At 38.6% G+C, this 26,262-nt stretch overlaps 1 protein-coding gene across 3 annotated transcripts in view; it reads right to left on the bottom strand.

Moving 5' to 3' along the window:
- The window catches only part of ppp1r16b (protein phosphatase 1, regulatory subunit 16B), a 90,379-nt gene that overhangs the window by 20,076 nt on the left and 44,041 nt on the right, over positions 1-26,262 (bottom strand). For all 3 annotated transcript variants that reach the window (XM_031740394.2, XM_039612752.1, XM_031740395.2), the window contains 2 exons: positions 14,843-14,913; positions 1,448-1,593 (listed from right to left, as the gene is read on the bottom strand). In XM_031740394.2, the coding sequence (XP_031596254.1) occupies positions 1,448-1,593; positions 14,843-14,913 (217 nt within the window). The remainder of the gene's footprint in view (positions 1-1,447; positions 1,594-14,842; positions 14,914-26,262) is intronic.

Below are 26,262 nucleotides of genomic sequence, written 5' to 3'. Positions count from 1 at the left end.
TGTGTTTCGCTGTTATTGCTTCATTAGGATGCAATTAAAGCCTAATAAACTCAGTCTAATTAAATCCTAATTAAACATGTCCACAGTGTGTGAACTCATGAGTCATCTATACTTCTTACACGTATTTGCATCCAGTCAAAGACAGTAACAAGGACATTTTTGCCTATGGGAATTTGGGTCAGTGTTACTGAATTATTAACAACATTTGCATATCAAAGTTGGGTAATAATTCAATCTGTGTCATTATTAAACCGCTACACATCCTACGGCTGGAAATAATTCAGTATTATCCTTTACTGACCTTCAGTGGGTTCGCTTTATCTTCAAATATCATTGTAACACTGATTTTTAGTAGAGGATAGTGTCATTTCCACGATGTTTTTCACTCTTTTTTTGTATAATTTGTCACAGCTAATAGGTGCATTAGCATTAATTGAGCTTCTGTTGATTTTGGAACAGAAAAACCTAATCTGTCTGAACAAGAAAAATTCAGGTTCCTCCAAACTCCCTCTGTGGCTCACTGGGGACAGTAGCTGCAGTTATACCTGTATATTCGACAGCATGGCAACAATATGCCATGCTATTAAGTTTAGACTATTGTGTAAGCACATGTTTTTGCCTGGAAAACCATGACAGCCATTCATTATAATTCATTATAATGAATGGCTCCTGTGTCTTTGAGCCAGGTCTTCTGATTGGCTGTCCTTTACAAATAGAAGAGCTGAAAAGCAGGTGGGAGGGGCTTCTATATTAAAATCCTCTCTTTATAACATCATACAGATCCAGGAGCACCAAAAAAAAAAGTTAGAAACACAGCGTTTCAAGCCTCCTCGGGAAAATCTGTCCCTTAGTATGAGCCCACTATCACAACAAAATGAACAATAATATGGGAAACCATAACAGACCCACCCCAAAATCAAATTGTATTGTTTATTCTGTGGCCTGTAGAGCTATTCATACATCTGATGTTCACAGAAATCTTTATATCTTGTCACTATATCATAACTGTAAGCCTCTTCTCACGAACTGCAATAATGCAAGTAAAGTTTAGTAGAAATGAAACATGTCTTTTAAACTTTATGACTAATAGTTAACAAATTAACTACATTTTGGTGCATTCAGTCTCCAACTGCAACTGTTCTAGTTGTTTATTTTTGTTGTCTTAATGCTGTGATGTGCTGATCTCAATATTTACCCAGAACTGACCCGTTGAGCTGAATCCAACAAAAATCTGATGTCATATTGTTACAGAGCTACTATTCCTCACTGCATACATAACCTTTTACAGCCTAAGGCAGTGCCATTACTCAACTTTCCTGAAGCATAATGAGTTAAATATTAGATTTCATAAGAACATATTTAGACTTTCGTGGTGCTGGTCTTTATCTCAGACAAGATAAGGGCTGTGCTGCAGGAAATCATGATGTATCATATCTTTATGACTTACTGTGCGATGAGTATCTTAACAAGTCCCGCGTGGCCACAGGTAGCAGCAGCATGCAGCGGCGTCCACAGTTCGTTGTCCTGAGCGTTAACACTGGCTCCTCGGTCCAACAAGAGCTTCACCATCTCCTCATAGTTGTCTATGCAACACTGTATGCAGAGAGAGAGACAGAGGAAAAGGGAGGGAAGGAAAGCAGGAGGAGGACAAGATTAGATTTGGTTCAGGTTTTATACGAAATATTTAATAGCCCAGTATTTTCAGGATTTGAATTTCAGTGTGGGATTGTGGGTACTGCACATAGAGGAAGAGAATGAATGGATGGACCGATGGAAGACACAACAACAGAACAAAAAAAGATGTGCAGCTCACCACTATCCCCTCCTAACCCAAACAAGTGGTCACCCTTGTGGAAAACAGTTAACCCCCAATTTTGAAATATGACTTTAAAGGCCTGATCTAAAACCTTGGGGAAAAAGTAGTAAGAAAAATACAAAGGAAATAAGATGGTTTGTAAAATAAAAAAGTGAGGAGGAAAAAAGCTGTGGTGCACTGAAGGTGTACATTTCAGCATCTTAATCATTGAAGAATGACAACAAAACCATAAATAAGTAAGTACTCATTTGTGAAATCTATATAGTATTTTTATTAGGCTACAAAACTAAGCAACTTTATACACATTCATCCTGACTTCTCAGCCATTGTGTGGGTTTGTTTCCTGGACAAAGGCAGAGGGTCAGAGAGTATTTTGCTTGTAAAACTGGGTGTGATTACAGGGTGGAGAGGAAGGAGAATTTTCCATGAAAATCAGACGGCTGTCAGCAGCTGCAGTTTGCTCCATCAGAGCTAATTGGTGAGTGTGGCAGTAACTTGTTGTTGAACAAAGACCACGATGACTGATAGGACAGATAACAAAAACCAAGAGAGAAAGAGGCAGGAAAGTGCTGAAGTGAAGGATGGAATTACTTTGTCACAGTGGGAGGGGTCAGATATGATCAGAAAACCAAGACGTTCAGGGCGAACAGTTTGTTTCCAAAGTCTGAAAAGGGCACGTCAGCTAATGCCTCTGTTATTGTTTGCGCTGGTGAATCTGGTCCATGACATTTTTAATCAAACCTTCCAAACCAATTTTTATTTTTCTGTTTTATTTTGTTTGTTCATTTTATACCAAAGAACCCTTGGACACTTATATATCAAAGGAAATGAGACATCCGTCACACAAAGAAAAACAAATGCAAAATCACCTTTGGCAAATTGATTGCTGACAATTCCATTAAAAACCCCAAAAGTGCTTCAATGAAGAAAGAAAAAGGGGGAAAAAGAAAATAAAAGAAAGAGGACTGGCAGCAAATAGAAAAAAATAAAGATAACAAGCAACAAAAGAAAGAAAAAAAATACATCAACTCAGTAATCCGCTTATACTGTGAGGGCTTTGGCGAGCAGCAGCCATCTCAGCATGTATTGGGAATCACAATGTTAACACACAAGTCTCAAATTGTTTCCACTTTCTAAATCCCTGATTGCAATCCATCAAATCACCAACTCCTCTGTTCAACTCCTATGTGATTATATTCTGACTTCAATTCTGCAATTTGGGTAAAAATTAGTCAAAGTTTGTGAACTATAATTTTCTGTTAGCTCACCATCCCATGTCTTCAGATTATTGATATACTTTTCTGCAGTTTAACACTTTCTAAAGAGAAATTTCTTTGCACAGTCTTCTCAGATGTGAGGGTTTGTGGCTCTTCTTTATTTCACCTGACTGCGAATTGTTTACTTGAGAAAATAATCTACAAGGAAACATTTTGTTGCACGCACAGGTTAAACCTATGCACACGTTATATGATGGGAATCACTTCAAGTCTAAGCAGAAAAAATAGACATTTTCTATTAAACCCCATATGCTTGTTTTTAAGCAGCTATAGGTCATTTCACTTGTATATAAGCAGTTTAATTAGAGTGAACCTGCTGTGCTCCATATTACTTTTCCTTAGTACAGCCCGTCAGCTCTCGTATACAAAGCTCCCTTTCCTTAAAGGCCAACCTCCCTTTAAGCCATTTTTCTTCATATTGGCTTCCAATCCCCTGGCTTCTAAACAGAACCCATGACTTTTGAACACCGTCTACTCCACATGCCACTGTGAAGGTTCTGAAACAAACAAAAAAACAAAAACAAAAAAAAGACAACATAATTTCTCATTCTTAATAAGAAATGATAGTTTCTGGCATCTGTCTGTACAGGTAATTATTCAGTCTGGAATAAGAGAATGGACTGTTGGTAATAATTTATTCATTACCTGCTTAATATGGCATTTAAGGTGGATTTGATGTTTAATCTGCAGACAATATAGAAGCTAAGTACTGTAACATCATCCATGGGTTTCTGGAGGCTCGTTTTGAAGCAACTGTACTTTTGCCATCTTGGTTTTAAAGAACTAGATGTGACTACGAGGGTCAAATGTAATCCCTATGAAACCACTCACTCATTAACTGACAACTTATCAATCACAACTGAAATTTGCCATCTATGGTTTAATCAGAAGCATAATGGCGTAGTATAACAACAGTGATGGTAGGAATAATACCAGAGTAAATTCTTCTGTGACATACAATTGTCATATCATAATATCAATGGCACAGTGCAGAACAGTGTTTAAAGCCCAGGCATGCCCAACAACAAGAGCAGCGCGTCAGCCTCCAATGATGATTTGGTAAATAGTGAACTTTAACAACCTCCAACAAAAAGAGGAAATGTTTGATGGGTTAGGGTTAGAGGTTAAAGGTTAAAGGTTAGGGATTTTCCATTTCAATTTTATTATGTGCAAGCATAGTGCAGTCTTGAAGAGTTACAAGGTTAAATTACTTGAGTTATTGTTACTGTTGAAGTGTTGAGCATTTCAGGGGAAAAGACTAGCTGGGATACTTTTGTGCTTATGCTTTGTATGTATACCTGTATCTCTAATATTGCACTATATTACTGCTGCTGGCACCTTGTGGCAACAGATTCAAATTTTGAATCAGGGAGTCTATGATCCATGAGCTCACTGGAGAACAGAAGGATGGAAAATGACGTTCATTTTGTTTGCACTAATAAATGCTACTGTCTGAAAGCTGCAGTCACTGATGTTCAGTATTTTTTTCCTGAACTGTCAGAAATACGCAAATTTTATTGAAATATTCTGTTAAATTTTCACCTCTAATATTACATTTGGTACCTTTCAAGATGGTCAAGGACAACTTACAAGCAATTAACAAAACCAGAGTATGGATAAAATAACAGCTGCAAGACAGCATAGAATTAAAATTAACTACATACCAAAATCAAACAGCATAGACATGTTTTCAGATATGTTTTCAGGCTGGCTTTAAAGATAGTGACAGGATCAATGTTGCAAATGTGGTGCAGGAGAAAGCTCCAAAGAAGGCGGAAAGCTTTTTGGTAGAAAGCTCAAAAGCCCAAGGTGGACAGCCAGGCAGCTGGAATAATAAGAGTAACAGAGGAGAGTACAGGAAGGAATGGCGATGTGCAGAAGGTGAGAGAAAAATGGAGGTGCGAGATTGTGGAGAGACTTGAAAGCAAGAAGCGAAATCTTAAAATTAATGCAGCTGCTGAAGGAAATAAGTAATACGTTCTATGGAAGGAGTTCTGGCTATGACCAGCTGAACCCTATGGAGAAGTTTGTGTGGGAAGCCAGAGAGGGTATTAAGAATTTTGAAGGCATTACTTTAATAAATATGATATATAACCAGAGCACGTCCAAGAAAAGCAATACTGCTGTACAGGATGTATGTAGCCGACCAATATCACGTTGGTAGAAATATGCAGGCTGAGTGATATTATTGATGTGCGTTTCAAAATTTAAGGCATTATGGAAAACAACACTAAGCTCTTGATCTGGGAGGGAGGAACGAGCTTAGCACATTTGTTCAAAAAAGTTTTAGTTCTACCAGAAGAACCTCAGTTTGTCACTATTTAATTTAAGAAAATTAGCAGACAATCACAATCAGGTGGAAGAGTGGAACTAGGCTTTGTGCACAGATAGAGGTGAGTGTCATCAGCATATGAATGAAAATGAATACCAAATTTCCTAATAATATAACCTAAAATTAAAGGTAAATAATAAATAGAAAGACGCCTGAGGCAGAACCCTGGGGAACACCACTAACAACTGGGCAAGGTTGTGAATTGAAATTTTTTCACTGTACATGCTTTACAGACTTTAATCTCTTTAAAAGAATATCATGATTGTATCAAAGGCAGAACTCAGATCAAGAAGCACAAGTATGGTTAACAACCCAGAGTCGGCTACCATCAGAAGATCATTTCTGATCTTGACCAGGGGTGCCTCTGTACTGTGAACTAGCCGAAAACCAGACTGAAATTGTTGAGATGATTGTTAGTAGGGTATGAATAACTCTGCAAAGAAGAGTAATGTATGGTAATTATTTTGGTTGAGAGGGTCTTCTTAAGAGTTGAACTTATCAAAGCTGTTTTAAGAGGTAGAGGAAAAAAAGCACAAGATTTGGGACAAGTAAATAATGTCAGTTATAAAAGGAGCGAGAGAGAAGCAACAGGACTTGGCCCCCTAGTTGACAGTGGCTCTGTGGTGTAGTGGTTAACACAGTTGTTTTAATGCATGAAAGATCCCCAGCTGGAGCCCAGGAGGAGACCTAAACCCAGCTGTGGTGGCCCCTTGGGAAATAAGGGAGCAGCTGGAAGCAGCTAAAAGCACCCGTACAACAGTGGTGACAGAGATCCTTCTTAAGGTCTTATGTAATTAAGCTAAAATGTCAAATTTAGTACAAAAGTTTTAATGTCAGCGGTGTAAAGAAGTTAGTAAAATGTTTTTCTCCTGTTGACAACCGTTAACCATCTCTCTCTAATGTCTCTGTTACACCCGCGAATCAGTTTTCACTTTTTCCACTTAATAACTATACCCAGTAATGCCAGTGGCTCCCTTTTTACACTCTGCATCGTCTTTTAGCAGCGGTTAGAATGAACGTCAGGACTTCTCAAATTTCCCCCTCGTCTTTGAATTTCCACCACACTATACATAATCATCGTATAAACGTTGGGAGGTCGAGGTGCAGAGAGATTTTTCTTTTCATGGATTTGCATAAAAGATGAGCTAAAGTGCAATCTCTAGAGATTTCTAGTATCTCAGAGTAGGAGTGAAAGAAGGGAAGGCAATAATACAGAGCGAGGCAAAAACATAACTATAAGCCAACTGGATAGAAATGCCAAGAAGAAGAAGCAGGAGGGGCAGATTAGAAGACAGAAGAAAGTCACTTTGGGATATGTAAACAACAACTGCAGATTCTTCAGCATCATTTACATAGAGTCCCTGCTTTCAAGTAATTTTAGAAAACTTAGCAGCCGACTCTACTCAAACTCAGAGAGCAGAAACTTGTGTTACATTTGACGATAAAAAAAATCCCTTTAGGATCATTTATCTATGTCATGCAACCGACTATAGCTCAGCTGTGTCTGTGAGATGACGTGACAGTTCAGACTGTTACCTTCTGTACCACATACAGTACATCCCCTCTGGCTCTAAAACAAACCCTCAATCTCCATTCTTTCCATTACTTGCACTCCTTCTCTGACGCTGCCCTCCAGCTCTCTGATAAAACTTTAATCTTAATGCTTGAACAACAATAAAAAAAAAAAGACTCTTAAAACCCCACTGACGTAAGAGAAACTGATTTGTGTACATTCTTTGGAGTTTTGTAGTGTTGACTTACAAGGCTGCTCAGATAAGGCACATCTGACATGAGCGTGCGATGGTGGGGGAGTACGTGAATTAATATACAGCACAAGAGAGGAAATGAAATTACTGCACAGATGCCGAGGACAGACAGCAGGAAGACAGATAAGAGGTAAAATGGATGCAAAGAAGAAAAAAAAGAATGCTGACTGGAAACATGTCGAACTGACAAACACATCCTTTCAGAAACATTTTAGTGCAGGGGAAGATTTTCATTGTGAAGATTATTCGATGAGAAGTTACGAAATGAAGTTTTGCACCTGATCTGCAGAAAACCTTACAGGCTTGTCTGTTTAGTTAATGATCATTTTGGATGGATTGAAACTCATCAACATAAAAACATAATCAACAATTAAGACAGAGATGTGGTTTGAAAGAACCAAATATAAGTTTAAAGCAACAGGGTTTCTTCTGATGGTAAAGTTAGCAAACTTAGTAAATGTATGATTCTTGTGCTGCTACCCCAAAATAAAAATATCAGTGGTTTTAACAGGGAAGTGAAACAAGAAGTCTGGTAAGTCAATGTTGGACTAAATACGAAGTGAAACAATCCAAACTTATTATTGGCCTTGGAAATCTGGATATTGAGAACCCAACATGTCTCCTGAGTCATTACTTTTAAATAAAACCATGATCGTCTGCTCTGAATTTAAAAATTATTGAGAGATCTATTGCCAGCAGTAGGAAGTATGTATGTATGTATACACACACACACACACACACACATATATATATATATATATATATATATATATATATATATATATATATATATATATATATATATATATATATATATAAATAAAGGCTACAGTCTGGAGATCCAGGACCCAGTCACAGAGCGCCGGAGGTGGTGTGCTCAGACGTTTCTCTTTTTCTTATGATGCAAATTTTTTCTAAAGAAATCTTCAACAGTGAGAGACTTCTTTATATGTGCGTGTACATTACGTGTGAGCAGCTCTATGAGGCCTTTACTATCGATGATGCAAATAGCGAGGCGTCAGACAAAATTAGCAGGAAGGAACAAAGTATCTTTATGACCTCCTTCTGAAGCTGCCAAAAGCAGAAGTGGTATTCTGTGAAGGCTGCTCTATGTATGTCAATGACTTCCAGTGTTAATGTTAGCAAAGAAACCAAATTCAAAGGAAAGGACAGAAGTGCATGAGTCACACATCTCCTTTTTTTAAACGTGCGTGTGTCGGTTGATGCATGTGTGAGCATATATGAGGGTGATAAATTGATAAACTGGTAATTCAGTGAACAACTTATGGGTTTCATTTTCTATCCGAGTCTGGTAATTGGCAAGCTGCAAGAGATAATTCAAAAAAAATGAACACAAGCTTGTCAAAGACCTTCAGTACACTGATGTGTTGGCTTATTCCAGCCGGCGGCAACGTCCTGACAGATGTCATCAGAATCAGAAGAACAGGCTGCAACCTACACACAGCAGCTAACATCTAGGCTAATCTCTCCTGCCTTCTGAATACACCCACATGCTTAAGCCCACCTGCTAGCTAACTGCTTGGCTAATCTCATTTCCTGTGACAAACAAAAAACACACACTTTCACCCACAAGCTAGGAAAGCACTAAACTAAAGACAATGAAGCAAACAGGAAAATAATGTGCCATTCATGCAAAGCATTGAGAATGGGAGTATGGCTCAAACAAAGGCCCAGATTATTTCTGTGTGCCTGGAAAACAACGGCAACAGTCTTACTGTGGGCTGAGAGGACCACAGCTCGGGTCGAGGAGCGAAACGATGAGGAAATAAGACCAAGAATTTGAACAGGGGCAGTGACGGGCCTAGTACTTAAACCAAAATACCGAGGGGTTAAGTGAGCAAGAGCAGGGCCAGGCTGCTGAGAGTACAGCTGATATAGCAGGAGACTAGAGGCTGAAGGGGGTTTAAATTTTACTATAGCAAGAGGAACTAATGCAAATAATAAAGAGTACATTAATATGAATGAATAAAAAATAGAGACACCTTGCTGATGAACTGGAGAGAATTAAATGAAATGGATTAAGAAGTGGGGCATCAATGGATCACCATATACAGCCTGAAAAGGAGATTTCAGGAGAGCAACACAATTTAAACCCCTCCCATGTCTCATTTCCTCTGGGGTTTTTTCCCCCGTCTCCATCTCACAGGCATCATACTGCATCTCCAAAGAAAAAATGCATATAAAAGTATAGTATATCAAATAAAGTATATTAATAAGAAAGAAAGCAGGTTATTACTGAATTTTGGAAGCAGAGTATAAGAAGATGATGTCGAACGGCTGGCATGTCTGAGTCCTCCAAGGCTGAAGTAATGAAGAGCTGAATGACTAATGAAAAGTGTGGAACCACACAGGAATGCCGACTCACAATTTTACAGCTCAGCCTGATCAAACCCTGCAAATGATTATACGGCACGAACATCAGTCATCTCGGTACCAGTCTCTGTCTCCCTGCATAAATATCTGCCTGAATACAGCTAATGTTTTTTTAATGCAACTCCAGCAGTCTGTTGCTGTTCGGGGTCATCGTGCCCACTCAACAACATGGAGGTCCCCACCTAGCAAAACACTCAGAGCCAGAAAACAGATGTGGCTCGCCCAAATATGGGACAACACAAGGCAGGTGTGTTTGGAAAAAAAAGAAAAATAGAAAAAACACTGCCTTCCTCTACCTCAGAATAGCTTCAGATCAAAAATGTCCTTGTTTACCTACATTAACTGCAGATCTCAGATACTGTAAAGCACTCCAAAGGCTATAACATCACCTTAACAAAAGAAACGGATAGAATTTATGCTACATAACACATATATGTAGATAATGTTCCTATAGAGCAGCACCGTTCACTCAGGGCGTCAGGAAGACAAACTGTGTGTCTGTTTCTGAAAAAAGCTAAGAAAAATTCAGAAGGGTTGGATGAGGTGATTCATTTGTTGCATCATACAGAAAAACAAAGTGCTCATTTTACACACAGCCATGAATGTGGTTTCCCCCGATTTCAGTCTTTATGCTAAACTAAACCGCTGCTCATATTTACCACAGAGGCATGACGTTTTATCTTTTATCTAACTCTCAGCAAGAAAACAAAACATCAAGAGGTAAATAACTAAGGATTTATGCTTGAAGCTAACTAGGGCCTACAACAGTATGCTAGGTGTCTGATATTAATGTTTTGACTCACCCTAACCCTTTACATAGAGTACGGAGCTCAGCAGGGAGATTTTGATGTAAAAATCCCAATAACTATGAGCTATTATGTAACCATTAAACGCAGCCTTTTTTGCACCACAGACCGGTTTATGTCTGACAATATTTTCTTTTAGAGGCAGCTACATTGAACTGAATTATAGGCCTTTAAGGTGTCGTGGATAAATACAACAAAATAAAACCAGTACCGGTACCAAAAAAAGGAAGATTTATTCATAACACACGGGAAAAAACCCAGGGGAAAAAAAAAATAACGATAAAAACCGATAAAACCCCTGAAAACCATAAATTTTACACCCGAGCCTCATCTCTCGCGGCCCGGTACCAAATGACTCATGGCCCGGGGGGTTGGGGACTGCTGTCCTAAAAGATTTAGAGAATTTAGAGAAGAGCAGTGGGCCAACATCCCAGCTGAGATGAGACAAGAAATGTCTTACCACTTGCCAACAAGGCTTTCTCCAACTACTAGGCCACGTTTTGGTTGGGATCAAATTTTAACTTTGAAAAGAAAAAAAAAAGTTGAAATTGTGTTTTTTCTGGATTTTTGGTTGATATTCTCTCTCCCTTAAAATGAAACCACCATAAAACAGAAAGACTGTTCATGTCTTTGTGAGCAAACATACAAATTCAGCAGGGGATCAAATAATGATTTTCCCCCAGTGTATGCTTTACTATTGTACTCAACAAGCTTCCTCATCAAACTTGCCACACTTGACCCCCTATAGCAGGGTGCTTGAAAATGACACCAGAACACATTAGAGGCTCTCACCGCTGTGTTTTATTACATGATTACTTTGGCACGAACATTTACCCACCAGAGTGGAAGCTACATCCCTGGAAGCTACATTTACCCACATTTGGCAGTTTGCTGGGTGTTAATTTGAACTCTGGATGTCAGAACTTATAAAAAAAAGAGCAGTAAACATGTTTAAATGCTGCAAATCACTGTAGGGTAAACCTTTTATTGCCTGTATGGCAGTACTGTAATACTGTGCATTTGCATATACTTAACAGACAGAAACAGTGAAAGCAACTCAGACAATCCTGCTGTTTTTCCCCCTCAGACATTTTCTGTGTGAGCCCTCTGAACTGGCAGCCTACTACTTCCAATACAGCAGTTTTCCTTAAAATGAAGGACTGAGGCTGTGTTTCATGTCCACGCTCCACTCACGCTTATGCAAACAGACAAATGCATATATGCTGATTTTACACATCCCAGCTAAAGGAATTGGGATGCATTCATCAAAAAAAAACAAAACTGTAGTAAATACTGCAGTGTGTGTAGTTGTGTTACTGGACTTATATGTGTGTTATTGTACATACAGTGACCCCCTGCAGGACGTCTCCTGATTAATGTCTCGAGTCAGTGAAGTGAGACCACTCCAGGACAGGTATGACACTTCATTTAGAGAAACATCACTGCTATCTTCCTTCATTTATCTCACCTTCTGTCGGGTGTCTGTGTGTGTGTGTGTGTGTGTGTGTGTGTGTGTGTGTGTGTGTGTGTGTGTGTGTGTGTGTGTGTGCGTGTTCTCACACTCATTTCTTTCCCCAACATTCATTTCAGTATCTAGTTTTCTGTCTCTGCTTAATCTAGCTTCTGAAAAACAAGATGACAAAATGAACACAAAAGAGCATTTGTGTGAATTTCCTTTTTGTGACTGTAATTTTTTACAGCGTGTGCGCATGCGTGTGTGTGTCTGTATGTGTGTTGCTATTCATAGTCGCGAAAAGGTCTCATCTTGAAGACACTGGCTGACCCATCCAAATAGCAGATTACCAGGTACACACACATTCAAAGCTGAAAGGTCAATCTGATCTCTTGGCAGCCCACCACTTTTAAAAACAGCAGTCACACTGTTGGTGACTGATGGACTTCAATTTTCTCTTCCCCTGTTCATTTCACCGCCTCTCAGCAGGAGCCTGGATATTAGGCTGTGAACAACCAGGAGAGAGAGAAAAGGATGGCTGTTCTAGCTGAAGCAGACTGAGAAGCTAAAGAAGGAGAGAGGACATAAACTGTCAGGGGTACACTGAAATTGCACAGGGAGACAAACGAGAAGAGCGGGGGACGAGGAGCTAAAGAGCAGAGGGGAAACCAAAGTCATAAATAAGCACCAGGCCTTCTCAAATGTTTAAATGTCATCACTCAGGAAGTCAGATTTGTTTTTATTTTACATTAAAATGTGACCCCACTTGGGGAAGGTTGAGAAAGTTTGATGACTTCCACATTGTAAACAACTGCTTTTTCACCCATAAAGTTGCCATCCAGACCTAAATAAAATCTAGAGTTTACTCTACGAGCTGCTCCAGCAATTGACATTTCAGCTCAGGAGGGACAAACAAACTGGTGCAGTGAGCTATACCAGCAAGTTTATGGCCATCCTGCTCCTTCAATAATCCTGCTTTCTGCAAAATAAAATGTTCTCTCCTGCTCCCATGTTTCCAGGAATCTTTCAGGTCAGCGATGGACACTGGGACTGGATAATGGCAATGTCAGAAAACCTACAACTGGGGTACAAAAAAGTTTATTTTTTAAATTCAAAGGTTGACTTGTGATCGAATGAGACATGGATCCTTTGTCTACTGAGAAGTTTAAAATGAAAAGTGACACGCAGCATTGATTTGGTTGAGGAGGAAGCTTTGATTATCATGTCAGTAATGGCTTTCATTAGCAAGTGAAAACAGGCCTCACATCCTCTATGAATATCCGACGGCAAAAATTGATTCATTTCCCCAAAACTGAACTCATTTCCGGACTATTAAAAATCATTTTTTCAATGTCAGAAAACCTCAAACATTAATTCCCACCCAGGCAAACTTCTCTGGAAATTATTTCATTACATTTCAACAAAGAGATGGTGATGGTGGAGGTAGAAAAAGCATTGATGTTACAGTGTTCAATGAAAAACACATGATCAAAACAAAGAAATTAAAAAACGTTTACACATATTATGTGTCTAATAATAGTAAATGTCAGCGCTGCCCCAATTAAAATGATGAACGGTGCATTTTTCTGAACATTTATTCTAACTAATTATTATTTTCACCTCCCCAGTTGGTGCCTTTTTTTGCTTCTTGAAGCTCAGTGGTGACATTCAGGGCTGAAATAAAATTGCAGTTCCTCAAATGAACATTTAAAGCTGCCTCTAAATAGTCATTGAGTCCAAAATATTCCTTTATAAAAACAGATGAACTCTTTAAAGGTTGCTTTAGTATTAAAGGCACAATCACTTTGCCAGATTTTACTACCAAAACTTCGGGTCACTGAACTCAACCTTGTGACTTTGTTGGGAAGGCTGCCTTCCAGTTTTGTCAAGTGAAATTCTAGCTTTCTAACTGTATGTGACTGAGCACTAAGACAAGATTTTATAATTCAGTTCAATTTAAATGTATTTATATGGTGCCAAATCACAACAACAGCAGCCTCAAAGCACTTTATATTGTAAGGTAAAGACCCTACAATAATACTAACAGGCCAGTGTGTGATGCCACAGTGGTTAGACTATGTTTTCATATTTTATATTCAGTCTATGGTGAGTCTTTCTTCCAGGTTTTTTACTAGTGGTGGATTTGTTTGCGTGTTTAACAACCTTTTTGAAAAGGTTGCATTTGCAATACTTGTTCATACCAACAACCCGGTGACATCCAAGTCTTTCTGTTTCTAAAGGGAGGTGTCTTTCCTCCTTCTCAGACATGTTCCTCTTTTCTCCACCCCAGCATGCAATCTCATGGATTATTGGTTCTTATACAACACAGAGAGCAGACCATAAAGAGGTAAGAGACTGTCACAAAATACAGGAAAACTCTACTGAGGTGCATATTTTAAAAGTGCTGCATATAAACTGAATTCCAAAAATGTTTGGATGTCACATAAATGTAAATATAACCAGACTTTAATGACTTGCAAATCTCATAAATCCACATTGTATTCACAATAGAACCTGTTGGATCTGTTGCCAAATAACCTTATCTGTTGAAAAATGTTTGTCCAGCTGTTTCTCTTAACTTTTCCAGCCTTTTGTAGCACCCTTACAACTTTTTTTTTAGATTTATTGCCGCCATCAAATTCAATATGAGGTAATATTTGTCTTAAAATGGACAATTTTCTCAGGTTAAATGTTTGATATATTTTATTATGTTCAATTGTGAATAAAATCTAGCTTTATTTTTCACAGCATCCCAACTTTTTTAGAGCTGGGGGTGTACATGACTAAATAATGCTCATAATATACAGACACATTCTCCATGTCTTAATCAGGAAATTCAACAATCAGTGTAAAAAACTGGATTAAAAAAATGAGACTCAAATTATACATCAAGTTCTTAATCTTCTTAAGAAAAAAAAACAAAACAAGCAGAGTTAAAACGCATCAGAAAAGTCAAAGATGGACATAAAGAAGGACAGGTGGAGACAGATGATCTTACCTGATGCAGAGCTGTAAGACCGTCTTCGTTGCAGAGGTCTGGACTCACATTGTTCCTCAGCAGGTAACGAACTGTTGGCAAAGTGAAGAAAAGGAACATAAATACAGGTGAACGTTTCACATACACTTCCAGGATGTCTTCAAGTGCTTTGAAAAACTGCACTTCCTTTTATAAATGTAACCCCTTGCTTTCCTGCATGTCTCACTCGCATAATTAAAATCCATTTTGTGGCTGAGAATTGAAAGATCTTTTTGTTTCTATCGCCACTTGTGAGGCACGTGTGTTGCATGGTTATTCGGCTGTCTGGAGAATAAACAAATTAACAGATGCAGGTTAAAAGCACGACAACACCCCATATACCTTAATTCCTCTTAATTGCTGAAGAGGGTGCAGGTGCACTTCAACTTAACCTTTTAGTTAAGGTGACATCACCAATCAATCTACAATCCATTAATCCTGCAGTATAATCGTGATGGATCTCAGCAGGGACAATCTATCAAATTATCAGCCCAGCCAGGATGTTACTCAACTGACCTTGGAAATACAGAGGAATGGGCGAAGGGTGAGGTAGGGATTGTTGTGACGGAAGATGATGATGATGTAACAATGCCTGGGATTACACAGTTTGTCTTCCCAGACAGATAAAACTGCCACAATTCACAAAATATCAAGTGTCAGCTGTCTGATTGCTAAACCTGCCGGCCTGAACAGGAAGTGGCATGTAGGGCTCCTCTGAGTGTCATAATTACTCCTGTTTTTTGTTTTTTTGTTTTTTTTATGGCTGCCATCTTCCCAAAAAAAGAACCGTGAGTGGTTGAATCAGATTACGATGCTGAACGCTGAGAGAGAGAGGAATGGGAGATATGAGATGGTAATTATCACATCATGGCTCCGTACACAGTGACATCACACAGCATGTGCCCGTTTCACAATAATCTTTATGCAGCTAAATCAGGCTTCACTTTCTCTATAAAGACCATTTTAAAATAACATTTTCCTTTTTCTCAGATGCTCAGATGTGCATTTTTGTTCTGTAACAACTGATCTTGGCCACTAAAAATGTAACAACGTGTAAATTTCAGACAAACATAATTTCCACAGATGTTTTAAAAAAAAAAAAAAGGAAAACACTGGTCTCTTAAACAATAGCGTTAAATGATGTGTCATGAATTCGAGCACTTTACACAACAAGATGCCAATCACTCATATTCAGGAATGCAATTATCCTTTTAAACATCAAAGTAATTACACCCATTGGCAGAATTATCCATCTCACATGGTAACATTTATCTGCCATGTTGACAACTGTAACATTGTTTGCTCCGCGTCTGGTCATCTAATGGGGAGAGATACCCAGTATCTTACCTTAAAATGTCAATCAATACTGAGCAGGTCCATTATCTTTACTATATAACCTCTGATTTAGATTCAACTTAAAGTAACTAAGAAAGAACAGTCTGTGTGTTCTGTGAGAGGAGAGAAAAAAAAAAACGTAACCAACCAACCAATCAATAAACCCGTCATCTCAAACTGTAAAGTCTATTGTTGGGGTACAGAGTAGTAATTGAAACCCGCCTAGATGAAAGTATCGACATTTTGTCAATCTTTCACTTCTCTGCTCGTTATAACATCAATATACGGTTTAGATTGCGCCATCTTTTCTTTGTTTTGAGCACGAGTATATTTCAGCTCCTTTCAAGCACCTTTTGCATGAGAAAAACGAGCAGCAGATGAAAAGCAGGGTCTTCGAGAGGAGCTGCGCCTGGCATCTTTTGGCAGAAATCTTCTGAAAGTTAAGAACAGCTCGAGCTCCCAGGCGAACGCCCATGATATGACCTGCATTTTTTTGTGGCAGCTAATAAAGAGCAGGGAGGCAGGGTGCGCTACAGAGGGAGGTCATGATAAGAAGCTGAATACAAATGGAAGTAGAAGTTTCAGTATTTAAGCACACTGGCTGAGTTCTTTCCTCTATGTGGGGGTTTAATTGAAGCACTGCTTAAAAATAATGGCAGATTGTCATAATGGAAGAACACTGTGCTCTGAGTAAAATGTGGCTCAGGGAGTCCTTTTTCCATAATAAAATAGAATGATAATGGCTGCACTTTAATCAACCTATTTCTATTATACAGCTTCCTAAAACGTGCATTGATTAGACCTCAATTAAGCTTTTGATATTCACCCACACCACAGCAGTATAACTGTCATATGTTACTTTGAACACTTTTGGCTTTGTCACAGTACGTCTACAACGTCAGTTGCTCTTAAAACCCAAAGACGCTGAACCAAACCAAAGAAACTGAGCCACTGCAGCTTCATGCACTTGTGCAAAATCTAAGAGGAAATAATGATGAGTGCTCAGAGAACTGAACCAAGGTTATACAGTGCAAGATCAGTCTGACTGCATCCCATAAACACCAAAAACACTTTCCTCTTTCCTTCCATTTTCCTCCCCAGTGACATGGGTGGGAAAATATAATTGCACTGCATTAATATTTTATTGGGTGGCCACAAGTTAGTAATGCATTAGGAGAAGATAAGCGAGTTGTGACTAGACATTACAGTAGCAACTGACAAAGAGATGCACATGTATGACTATCGAATATAATACAGCTAAGACTGTGTGGGTGATGCTGAGTGAAGTACTTCTGCTTTTATCTCCACATCCTTAATTTAGCACTTGTAAAAAATAAATAACTAAATACCAATAACAATAATAATTTGCATATATCGGAAATTGACAATTTCTGGGGGTGACAGTGAGCGCTTGGAAAAACTTGGCAGATCTACGAATCCATGCTAGCAACAGCTCACAGGGAAATGAAAGCATCATCCAGTTTCCCCATTTTGGTTCTCCAATCCAGGCTTTTTGGAGGTTCTATACAGTCTAACAACATGTGCTATTATTTACACATACCATTTACTTCACAATGATAAGTTAAAGCAAAAACCGGCAATTGCCTTTCAATAAGGCTCAGGAAAGTCAAAAGTAAATGGTGACCACGAGATGTAGAATATGTTATTTACTGGCCATGCTAAACATTATAAGCCTATTTTTTTACACATCGGGCAGCAATAAATTTGAAAAATGTTGTGAGGTGGAATCGCCAGCTTTTCACCAAAGCAGAAATACATCATAAAAAACTGAACAGGTTACTTCCTTGCCCTCAAACAGAAGCCCTTCCTATCAGTGCTTTTAAAAAAATTGCATTAAAAGCTCTCTCCACTTAATGATTAATGTAAATATTAATGCTTTGTTCATAAATACAGTTTTGTTTACTCTGAAAGTCTGTGCCTAGGCACTAAAGGCTAAAATATGTGTCATACTAAAGCTTTATGGAGATTAGCACATTAGCGATAAGGTGAATGGTGCAATCCTCTGGCAACAAGCGTGACAAACATTGCGGGATATTATGATGCGAATCTAGGCTTCATGCATGGAGCTCGCCCAATGTGCAGTAAACAACAGATTCAGTGTCATGTAGCCACAATTGAGTTATCATGTGCCCACACCTTACCAGCTTGTGGCCAAGAGTTATTGATCTTTTCCCACCTATGTTGCCATGGGGGCTCTGTAATTTGCAGCCCTGTGTTGTTACAGTGTACAACCGGATTGTAAACAAGAAGCCTCAGAGGAACTATGGGACTAGCATCACTTTGCAGCTGCATCCTCTGTGATTTTCTTATAATGAGAGAGGGATTTTGTTTTCCTGGATTTCAAAATATAAAGGTCCTTCTGAATAAGGTCCTTCATTTGGCTAGGTGTGCAGACTATAGCTGAATATAAATTGGATCCATCAAGCACACAAAGTTAAAAAGTGGCCCCGGTTCCAGGTAATTTCTTTATAATAAGGAGGTGAAATGTCTAAGTCAGACTATACAAATGGAGTACCTCAATATGTGTCTAGTCATATTAGAGTCCCTGAGGATTCCGTGTGATTGACCACAGCACAGAATAACAGCACCCTCATAGCTAAACATTTCTGCTAAGTAACAAATCAAGCACCGACTGAATGCCGACATGCCCACTGTCTCTTCTAATTTTCAGACTGGGTTTAAATTGCCACTAAGGCAATCAAAGACAAACACTGTCTATTTAAAATAATTAGATTATTTGAGAATCTTACGAAGAACTCACTTTAATATCTCTATTTTGGTCACAGGACGTCCGAAAGAAAGCAGAATATAAAGACAGATGAAGATATAAACGTATTCAGGATAGAACCCTCATTCACTGTTCTGACTTTATTTACACTTTCCTGATTCTTATTTTACAAATTAAATTGTCTGGATGAGGGAGAGAGGGTTGCCTACACAACCCCCACCTCCTCCTGTCTCCATGCCAAAGTGCCCTTGAGCAAGAAAGTGAACCCAAAGTTGTTCGGGATGGTAAACGAGTACCTTGCATGAAAGCTCAGTTGTCAGTGCTATGTGAGGGTATGTGTGAGGCAAAATGTGTAAAGCACTTCGTGAACGACTAAAAGGGAAAAAAGGCACAATACAAGTCCATTTCCCTGTTTCACTACACCCACCAGTTACCGACTGAGTGTGATGAGTGCAAAGCTGTAATGAGAGGACTTCAGGAGGTCATGAAAGAATATTGATTTTTTTTTTCAAAGTAGCTATTCATTTACCTTCTCTTACATGCAGGGATGCTAGAGTTCAGCTGCAATCTAGTCCCAAACTACAGCTGGCAGATAATCAGCATTTTCTACAAGGAAATATTCACACATTTGGTATAACCAGCTTTCTGGTTGAATATGGTCATTACATGATTAGGCAAGAGGTATGACCCAATACTTTTGTTCATATACTACATTTCATATAAAAGGTTTTATTCCACAGAATATTTGTTAGAGCCACGTGCCTCTCATGCAGCTTTGCATCACAGACGAACACACTAACCAGATCACAGGCTTAAGGTCCCACGGTACCACTGTTTGCACACACATTAATGGCATGTGTGTAAGCCAATATATCAGCCCCGTCTTTACAAACTACATTAACTGACCGTTCATTTCCTATTAGTGGAAACCAGGATACATTTACCTCCTCAGGCAAGTCTCAAATATGTTGTTGCTCAACATGTCAGTAGAATAACTATCACTCTTCACTGACCCTGCTATTAATCTCTCTCAGTATCATTCTGCTGTAAATACTACTTCACCAGATACTTGTTGAATTCATGCCTGAAGTTGTCCTGGCAGCCCCACATCTTTTTAATCTTTAATTTCTTTAATAAGTTAATTAAACATTTGTCCACATATATAGACATATACCTGCGTCTATAGGTGTGTAAAAACAATTACACCTTACCGACGCCTATGAGAAATGATTGTGAGCATGTAATTTCTCCTTCACTTTTTTATTTGCAGGTTATCCTCTGCATTAACATACTGCCGACGTACACAGTGTCTTTCTCATTGTCTAAGTCTGGAAAAGCAATCAGAAGGTGCCAGTTTTCTAATAGTGTTTGTTGGCAACAGAAGTCTGATAGCTGTGGAAATTATACATTTTATAAATACGTGAAAATGCACAAATGCGCATGCAGACAGCGCAGACACACCCAGACACACCAGACAGCGTAATGTGCCGCTGGTTTTTAGGATGAACTGCATCGATGCAAAATTGCTCTGTCTGTGACAGGGTGAATATGCTTTGGAGTTATGATGTGCGATGATAAGAGAGGTGTGAAAAATAAAACGTCAGACAACAATGGATGTAATCCACTAGAGGAGTGTTGTCACTTAATATTTATGAACCCTGCTATTGGTATTTTATTTCAGACATCATTTAATGTGTATTTTATGTTGTCGTGTCTGGCCTGTCTGACTCGATTTGTGTTCGAATTCATTAAATTGCTCATGAAATTCAGATTCTTTACAATTTATGCAAACTGTAGTTTCAATAAAGCATATAAAGGGCAGAGAGTGTATAAAGTATAGGACCACAGACCACAGAAATCAGAGACAGACACAACAACAAATAGAAATGTCTCAACAAACAGGAGCACACTTTATTTTCTCTCACGGGGCGACCGTGGCTCAGGGGATTGGGAAGCTCATCTAGTCCGGAAGGTTGCCGGTTCGATCCCCCTGCTCTCTCTGTCCTGGTCGTTGTGTCCTTGGGCAAGACACTTTACCCTACCGCCTACTGGTGTTGGCCAGAGGGGCCGATGGCACGATATGGCAGCCTCGCTTCTGTCAGTCTGCCCCAGGGCAGCTGTGGCTACAACAGTAGCTTGCCTCCACCAGTGTGTGAATGTGAGAGTGAATGAATAGTGGAATTGTAAAGCGCTCTGGGTGCCTAGAAAAGCGCTATATAAATCCAATCCATTATTATTATTATTATTATTATTATTATTATTATTATTAAGCGTCTCCACACTTTAGCTAGCACAGACATGCAGCTGTTGTTTAAAAGAAATGAATCAATTTTTCTCCATTTTATTTGCATTAATATTGTTTTGAGTATATGTGACTTAGTCATGCTGAGGTGACTGACTCGTCTCATTTCAAATAAAATTCCACTGAGGTCAAATCTCCGTGACGTGATTTGCAACAACGAGAGAGTTCAAAAGAAACCCCCTCCCCGCTGAGAGATCGATCGCTGAAACACTTTTAAAATAAAAAAACCACAGAAAGCAAACATCATCATCAAAAAACCCACAACAAATAACACCCTTTTAGCACCATAAACTAATTACCATACTGTAATTAACAGATAACTTTGTGAGCATTTTAGCTTTCACAGGGGACGAAAAACGAATAACACCAAAACCTCATAACTTTATCTCTATAATTAAAATTACAAGCTCTGTTAAAAAGTCAATTAGCAGCTTTAGTAAGCTTCAACAAAAAAACAAAAGCAAAAACAAAAAACAGGCGATAACCAACTGATCTATTTTTAACTGAACCGCCTGACTTACTTTCCAAGTTCACTTTTTAGTTAACTTGTGTCTCATGTGTCTAATTGTCAGGAAACATTGTAGCAGTTTAAAGGAACTGAATGTTACTGAATCTATTTTCTTAACCACTTATCCGTCGTGACCCCTGAACAGATCACCAGTCGATCACAGGTTTAACACAGAGACAGATTAACCCTCGTGCAAATACTCAAACACGTGAGTCGACTGTGCTTGAAAAAAGAAAGTTCAGCAGTTTGGTCACGTCTCTCCTGAAAAAAAGATCTCAATCTCAATAAGACTTTAACCTGGATAAATGAAGGAAACGCTGGCTTTTATTAAAAAAATCTCACACTCGGATCGACGTTTTCTGTCTGAAAGAAGTTGCAATAATCTAACTACACAGGCAGATCTTTCTCTTATTTCTAGAAAGAACCACATCATCATATCCATATACCAATCAGCTGGCCTTAAAATGCTGAACATACAAGAGCATGAGTGATAAAAATGTAAGAATATACCATATATCATACTGGAACACTGTTCTATTTTTGATCAGCAGCACATGGACTTATCTCACCCATGGCACAGCCGTTTTATGACAAAGGGAAAGGGGAATTTCAGAGGATATATAACATATAAACCGTAGAGTGAGGGCATAAGGGGTAAAATGCAGTCATAAGTTATACAGACGGATTCTGGAGTACCAAAAGATTCACAGGAGGGAAAGAAAAGCGCGGAAAGTAAGATTGAGTTGGCGACAACCCATGAATGTGATTCCTATCAGTCTGTACCAGTTACCCTGTGGGACGGAGCAAACACACAAACAGAAAAATCTTTAAAAAAGCAATCCATTACATGCAGGAATCACCATGGCAATTATCTGCAAACCGCACAATCCACTAACACAAATACCATGCACGTCTTCCTGGGTGGGTCCCATAAATTCCCACTGAGGGAGTAGACGGAGTTGGATGAGATGCTTCCCCAAAGATAAAAGATACATCAACAAATAACGGTGCAGGAACAGAAACCCACCCTTCCTTCCTGTTATCATCAAGTACAGTGTGTGTGTGTGTGTTCAAATGTGAGTTGGAGATGGAAGAAAATCCTACACCAGTTATTTAGGTCCTAACGTTCCTGAACACAGATTATTGATAAGAAGATATTTCCAAACAAAGACACGTGCTCTGAAGTAAACTATGAGATATCTACAGGACCAAAAGGACTCTATAGTTTTCCAACTCTTCTCTTATTAGAGCTGTAACTCCTCTTTACTGCCTAAACCTAGCAAAATGACATTTTGAGGGAGTAGTTCCAGTAGGTGATTTTGAGATGATAATAATGCACTGATAATAATACACAGCAAGTCAGCAAAGATCACAAGGCTCGCTGGTCTACAGGAGATGGAATAAATGAGCCGGCTACGCCTGAACTAAAGCCCCAAGTACTCCACTGTGCATAATACACATACATATTACTGCAGTGCCTGTTCAAAAACGCCGGCCAACACCTTCTGAAGATAAAGGCTCACGCAGGACTTCAACATTAAGAGCACACCATTGCAAAGGGTGAGCGCGAACCATCATATGAGGACTGCTCATGCAAACAAATTCTCACTCAATGCTCGACTTCCTTCCACAGCAATACACCCACTAAGTGTAATGTGGCCACACACATAGAACCAGACTCCTTCCTTTAGAGCAGGGCTTTCATGATATGAAAATAGCAGCAATGTGGTCAAATTCCATTGATTTTTAGTACCACAGTGGTGTAAACAAACTGTTGTACTATTATTACCAAACTATTACTATAGCATAAAGTGCTCCAGTAGTGTAGCACTGGAGTGGTAAGTAACCAGTTTACTTACCACTGCTACTATTTGTAATGATATGTGAATTAATAATATAATGTCTATATATTTTTAATGTATCATGGTTATTATAAATACATGGTAGACACCCTTAGTTTATAGGTAAAAATCTACTTTAAAGACAAAAATATTGGGCCACACCTCTTCAATTATTTTTTCATTCCCATTGCCACAGGTGTATAAAGCCAAGCACCTGACCATGCACTTTGGCTTTACAAACATTCGTGAAAGCTAAAGCTTGTTTTCTAAAGAGCTCGCTGAGTTCGAGTGCGATACTATAAAAGAACGCCACCATTGCAACAAATCAGCTTGGATAAACTGTACATGTGGAAACAATTAAGAACCATGGCAACAGAGAGGGGTCTCACAGAGTGGGTGCACAGTGCATGTAAGTCCCAACATTCTGCTGACTCAATAACAGCAGCATTCCAAAACCTCCTCTGGAATTAACATCAGCACAAAATCTGTGCACCAGGAGCTTCGTAGCATGAGCAGTTCCTGTAGGTGTAGAGTATAGTGTCCAATATGTTTGTCCATATACTGTATGTGACATTACATGATACTGTTATTTAAGTTATTATCAAGAAACAGTTACTTTTTGAGGCGCTTCTTCCATAATCTTTTCAAACAAAGAACATATTTCACAGATCAGAGTCTTGGGCGGATATCTGTGAAATTGGGGTTATCACTAAAGAATACGTCTCAAGGACCTTTTACTTTAACATTATCACAAGACCCACATTTGTGGTTTTCTTAAGAAGTCTTAGATGGATTTCCATGACGTTCAGACCTGGCAGGTGTGCCACAGCATGGACTGTGTGGTAAATTTGGTTCAAGACGTTATGAACAAATAAGGCAAAACTAGTGAGTGTGCATTTTTTTATGGCTGGTTAGCAAATATAAGTGCTAAAATGTGTTTGCACTGTTATTGTGAGCATTTCACTAAGGTGATAAAAGCATTTAGCAACGGTTCTACCAAGGGGTGCTTTCAAAGATCTGGCAACACAGTGAACAGGTGGTGCAGTTTGAATAATAGTCAAAGTAATGCAGAAAGTCGACTGACAGAAAAACAACTGTTAACATTTAACAAATATCAGAAAAAGACTGGTGCTCAGGTTTCCCTTAGTCATTTATAATGTGTAAACGGAAACATTTTGAACCGTTGATCAGATAAAACAAGAGATTTTCGATGACAACTTGAGCTCTGAAACTTTGTTTGCCACTTCAGTAATTCATAAAATACTTGGCAAAAATGGCCAGCTCATTCTTCTTTTTCGTCAATTATCCAGTAAAAAAACTCTTTTTCAGCACAGACCTATTTGAAACTGCACAGTTTACAGCACCAACTGTACATTTTTCCAATACAGCAGCATATTTCAGTTTTACATTTGCAGCTGTATTGAAATTTTATGTGTTTGTTAAAGCAATAAATGGCTACCTTTAAACATTCATGCAAAAACAAGCAGTCATTTCTAAACACTGTGTGAAGTTTAGAGATTAAATTTTAAATACATGTCTCTACACACCAGGTTTGTGCACTTTCATCTAAATATACAGAGTTCTCATTGATCATTTCATTGCATGCTGAATCTACTGAACAGCCTTCCCTTCATGCAGCTATACAGATGTAGATCATTCTGGGTTCATTTTAAGACTCTATTTATATCAGTTCACAAAACTCTGTAGATCACTGATAAGTTAACGGATGCACAGATGCTCTCATCTTTTATTTTAAATTCTATTGTATGTCTTTCAAAAAACCAAAAGAACAGTTATTAGAATGGATATTCTTACTTTAAGGGTTTATCTGAGGATCCTGACTGCCACCAATCCAGTCAATCTGGTTATATCTCACGCCCATTGATCACTGATAAGAGGGAATCACCAGTAAAGTAAGGATCGAGTAAAGACTGTGATATGAGAGAGGCTGCTTGAGGTTCAGGTCTGAGATTCCTAATGGACAATTGATTTTCTTTCCAGTGTGTCTCTTTTTATATTGAAGAGACAAATATTTGTTGTGCTGCAATAATAGCTGCCACAGTATCTCTTAAACCACACTGATACCGATTAGAGTGCTTTATCCAATATACCCAACATCTCACAGCCCTTTATAAACCCTCTAAAACTGAGATAAGAGGGGAAGCCAGTTCTAATATATAAAATGCTAGGCTGGTATTTTAATGCACTGTAAAACATTATAAAATGATTCAGATTAAATACCATGAGGGGGTTTACTGAGGCTCCATTCACAGAAAACGACATTTTTCCACTAAAATTTAAAATGAACAAAATGTATTTAAATTACTTTGCTAAAACCTTAAAAAAATAATGAATGGGAAACTTCTCAGAGTTTTTAAGGAAATAGCATCCAGTAAGGCGAGCCCATTTCCACTTCACATTCCCCGTGCAAAATAAGCATATCCCCTGCCCCCTCCTAAAAAAGTTTAACTTTGACATTTTTTGCTTCTTCCTGCACTGATTTAGACGACCAATCCTAATCAAACACATAGCCAAACCAAATATGTAGGCACTTATTGCCCAGCTTGATTTTCTTTTAAATAAAACATACCAAAATAAATCAAATTAAATAAATAAATTACAACCATCCATCTGAATAACCAACCACCAAAACAACCATCTTCAGTT

The sequence above is a fragment of the Oreochromis aureus genome, linkage group 5 (genome assembly GCF_013358895.1).
Source record: "Oreochromis aureus strain Israel breed Guangdong linkage group 5, ZZ_aureus, whole genome shotgun sequence".
Lineage (NCBI taxonomy): Eukaryota > Metazoa > Chordata > Actinopteri > Cichliformes > Cichlidae > Oreochromis > Oreochromis aureus.
This window is presented reverse-complemented; position numbering and strand designations above follow the sequence as displayed.